A 3,900-nucleotide genomic window follows, 5' to 3' on the forward strand; every position below is an offset into this window, starting at 1 on the left:
AGAATTCTATAATAAGGTACATTCACCTAACATTAGAAGATAATTTACTGTCCCTTTAAAAACACCTGGAAAATTATAATTATTTTAGTAATACGTATGCAGATGATAGTTGTGTTTAATTACACATTGGGATTCCAATTAAGCCTTAATGGGTCACATTCATAGTTTCTTACTATTTTAAACAAAACAAAACAGAGTAAAAAAAGATAGTGAAATTAGTCCTAGCAATAATGGTATTCTAATACCTTCATTATTTTACACACAGGCAAAGCAAATCCATGCCTTAAAAGAAAGACAAAATTTAACACACTGCACTTCCGGGCTACACTGACTACCGCAAATATCAACAACACGATTCTAGCCCAAGTCCCAAACTTACCTACAAAGCACGTCTGCATCCAGCTGTCGAGGATGTCTGTGGTCTATGATGATGATATCATGATGTTTGTCCAGGAAGCAGGCAAGGGCAGCCTGAGGCTCCTTGGTTACTGAGCACATAAACCCTGCTTTTTCACATGCCCTATAGAATCCATTACACTGGCTATCTTCTTTGGTAAACACTAAAAGTACCTGGGATCAAAACAAGATGCTGTTACAATTATCAGTCTTCACAAGCCACAGAAAGTCTCAAGTGTTCTCAAAACAAGCACACATACACAAACAACAATTGCTCAGTATAAAGCCTTCTGCTGTACTTGGCCCAGGGACACTCTCATGTAGCACTCAGAAATGAATGCTATTTGCTAACTGCACTCAGCCTACAAGTCCAGAAGAGCAGAACTCACCCATGACTTAAAAGTGACCCTTCCTTAAGCACTTTGTCTGAAAATAAAACAAAAACACTTAACTATTTGTTTTAGTTAACGGCAAGTAAGTAGCACCACGTAAGAGGGAAAATTAAGGATTTCGATAAAATAATGCAATGTTATTAAATAATATATTTAAATATTTGAGTCATGGTTTTATGTAACTCCTCCAAGTAAGAACTTTTTTTTTAATGAGAAGAGAAATTTAGAGTTGACCAAACAATACATTGCAAAGCAGTTAAGTGACAGAAGATTAAGGCCAGCAGCAGGGAGCTCACCTCAGCTCTGCCAATGGCTATTGTCTGGGTGTCTGGCTCAGCTCAGGTGAGGCCTGGGGCACAGGTTAGACTACCTCTTTCCCAGCCAGGCCCATCCAACCACACTGGTGCAAGACCACCACTGTTCCACCCCTCCGAACTAGACTGAGGACAGGGGCAGTGTGAGCCAGGGTGAGACAAAGACTATAAATGAACAGCTCAATTCCTCTAAGGCAGCTGTTCTCAACCTGTGGGTCACGACCAACCCCTTTGGGGGTTGAATGACCATTTCACAGGGGTCACCTAAGACCATTGGAAAACACATAAATATTTCACAATATATAATTACATATTGTTTTATGATTAATCACTATGCTTTAATTATGTTTAATTTGTAACAATGAAAATACATCCTGCATATTAGATATTATATAACGATTCATAACTAGCAAAATTACAGTTATGAAATAGCAATGAAAATTATTTTATGGTTGGGGGTCACCACATGAGGAACTGTAATAAGGTTCGCTGCATTAGGAAGGTTGAGAACCACTGCTCTAAGGCTTAGTTCCTCCCACTTTATCCACTGCAAACATAACAGTGAGCGAAGAACTAAGACACATTTCTGCCAACCTTTTAAAAAACTCTAATCCTTAACATACATTCTATGTAGGAAGCACTAAATAATTGAGGGCTAAGTTAAATGACAATAACCAATTGAGGTTATTGTCTCGTATTTTGAACTAGAAAAATTATATGCATTTCCTCTACAAACGATAGTTGAATCATCAACATTAAGAAGACTAGGTGTTTTTACTTTTCACAGCAGAAAATTTGAAACTTACAGAAAAGTTGCAAATGACAATGAACACAAATACATCTTCTAGATTCACCAATTTGTTGATAGTTTGCTCCCATACCCCCCTCCCGCCCCCCGCCATTACAATTGTATGCTTTTTTTCTTTTCCTGAACTATTTTAAAGCAGATTGCAGGGATCTCTCATCGAATATATAAAATGTACATTCTTAAGAAAGGTGTAACTATGGTAATGTTATGAAGTTCAGGAAAATTAACAATGGTCTAATCCTAATATCTAAAATAGAAAACTACTTTCAATGTATAGCTTTAGGCCCTACTCCACCTCCTCTGTAAAGAAAATAAACCTGTAAAAATTATGGCATGGGTAATTGCACTTAAATATTACCTGAAGTTGATCTTGATGAAATCTCATAGGGCCAAACTGCACGTCAGCTACTGCTTCCTGTTAAGAAAAAGACTTGCTAAAAATAGATGAAAAATAGAAACTTGCTTACAATTTTTCTAGTGAGTGTCATAGATAAAAAGTGGTATATCTACTCACAAGAAAGACCACCTAAAGTGACTAGCGAACAGACAGTGAACTATGAAGAATCTGGGGAGCAGCTTCTGACAAAGTCCAGGAGCAGTAGAGGGCAGAGTGAGGGAAACTGTGTCTGATCTCCACTTGGCCTTCTAGCTGTGAGACTTTCAGTGACTCACCCGCCTGCAGCTTCAGTTTTATCATTTGTATAACAGAAATAATAATATTAAATTGCTGGTGGTGCAGTAGGTTAAGTGTTAGCCTGGTAGCCACAAGGTTGGTAGTTCAAACCCATGAGTCACTCTGAAGGAGAGAGACAAAGTCATCCACCCACTTCCATAAAGATTTACAGCCTTGGAAACTGTAAGGAGCAACTCTACTCGGTCCTACAGGGTTGTTATGAGTCAGAATCAACTTGATAGCAATGGGTTTGGTTCTTGGTTTTACAAAGATCAAATGAGATTACAATCCAAAGAGCCTCTTCAGATTTTTTCCTTTCATTCCTACTTCCATCTTTTCTATGATAAATGTTGAACTCTTGTACAGAAAATGACACGGGAGCAATAAAACCCAGTAGTCGATCATGAGATGTCAGAGCTTGATTGAGAAGCAATCAACCTTTTACATTTTATATGACCACACATCCACACCAGCTGCCACTGAGCCGACTCTGAATCATGGCTTCCCCTCATTAAGCACTGCGTGAAAAGCTATCTATATATGCTATCTTGTTAAATCCTCACGACAATCTTTTAAGAGTTTCCAGTTTTTGAATAAGACTCCATACCTTGCCTTAATACCACACAACCAGCAAGTAGTAGAGCTGGCATTCTAACGCAGGTCTGTTTTGCAATATAGCCTGTGCTGCAAACGCAGAGCCATAGATTTGGCAGTCTGAGTCGCACAAAAAGGAGCGAGGGGATGGAGAAGGTGGGGCTGAAATTCAGTCCCCAAGAGATGAACCCTGACACTGGGCTGCTACTCTGAGAAAAAACCCTTTACAATTTGCCCAGAGACAGCATCTGTATGCCCTACTCTATCCTGAGTCTCTAATGATTGTATGATTTTATATGTTAAAGAAGAGAACCATTCGATTCCCTACAAAATGCTTCCTACCTGGTTTCCATTTCCAAATGCCCCCCACAACAGTGATCTAGGAAAAACATATAGGCAAACTTGCTCTGTGATAGAGGAAACCCATATGTATTTTCAACTGTTAGAAGCTGATGCCTGCTAGTTATAGGGCACTGGCCTAGTTCCTGATTTGCTTTGTAATTACTTCATGATTTGCTCCTAAAATTCATGAGACTTGCTGCTAAGATCGAGCTCTGTAAATCTGAGCAAGAAGACTAGCCCAGAGCACCACCTATCCTCTGGGGTTGTGTACCTCATGTTGAGAGGCCCAGCTAGATGCCAAAGTCAGTATTTCTAAAAGAGATGGTGCAAAAAGGCAGCGAGAGTCTTAAAACGCAAAATTTGCACTGGAAGTCACAATTA

General features: G+C 39.2%; 1 protein-coding gene across 3 annotated transcripts in view; it reads right to left on the bottom strand.

The window, feature by feature from the left end:
• The window catches only part of PDE8A (phosphodiesterase 8A), a 95,756-nt gene extending 93,436 nt beyond the window's left edge, over positions 1-2,320 (bottom strand). For all 3 annotated transcript variants that reach the window (XM_004708089.2, XM_045286309.1, XM_045286310.1), the window contains exons 1-2: positions 2,269-2,320; positions 380-570 (exon numbers count right to left, since the gene is read on the bottom strand). In XM_004708089.2, the coding sequence (XP_004708146.1) occupies positions 380-570; positions 2,269-2,295 (218 nt within the window). In that variant the 5' untranslated portion in view covers positions 2,296-2,320. The remainder of the gene's footprint in view (positions 1-379; positions 571-2,268) is intronic.
• Between the last annotated feature and the right edge of the window lie 1,580 nt (positions 2,321-3,900).

Source organism: Echinops telfairi, unplaced genomic scaffold, assembly GCF_000313985.2.
Source record: "Echinops telfairi isolate 266 unplaced genomic scaffold, ASM31398v2 ScPeMD7_7;HRSCAF=31, whole genome shotgun sequence".
In the NCBI taxonomy this organism is placed as follows: domain Eukaryota; kingdom Metazoa; phylum Chordata; class Mammalia; order Afrosoricida; family Tenrecidae; genus Echinops; species Echinops telfairi.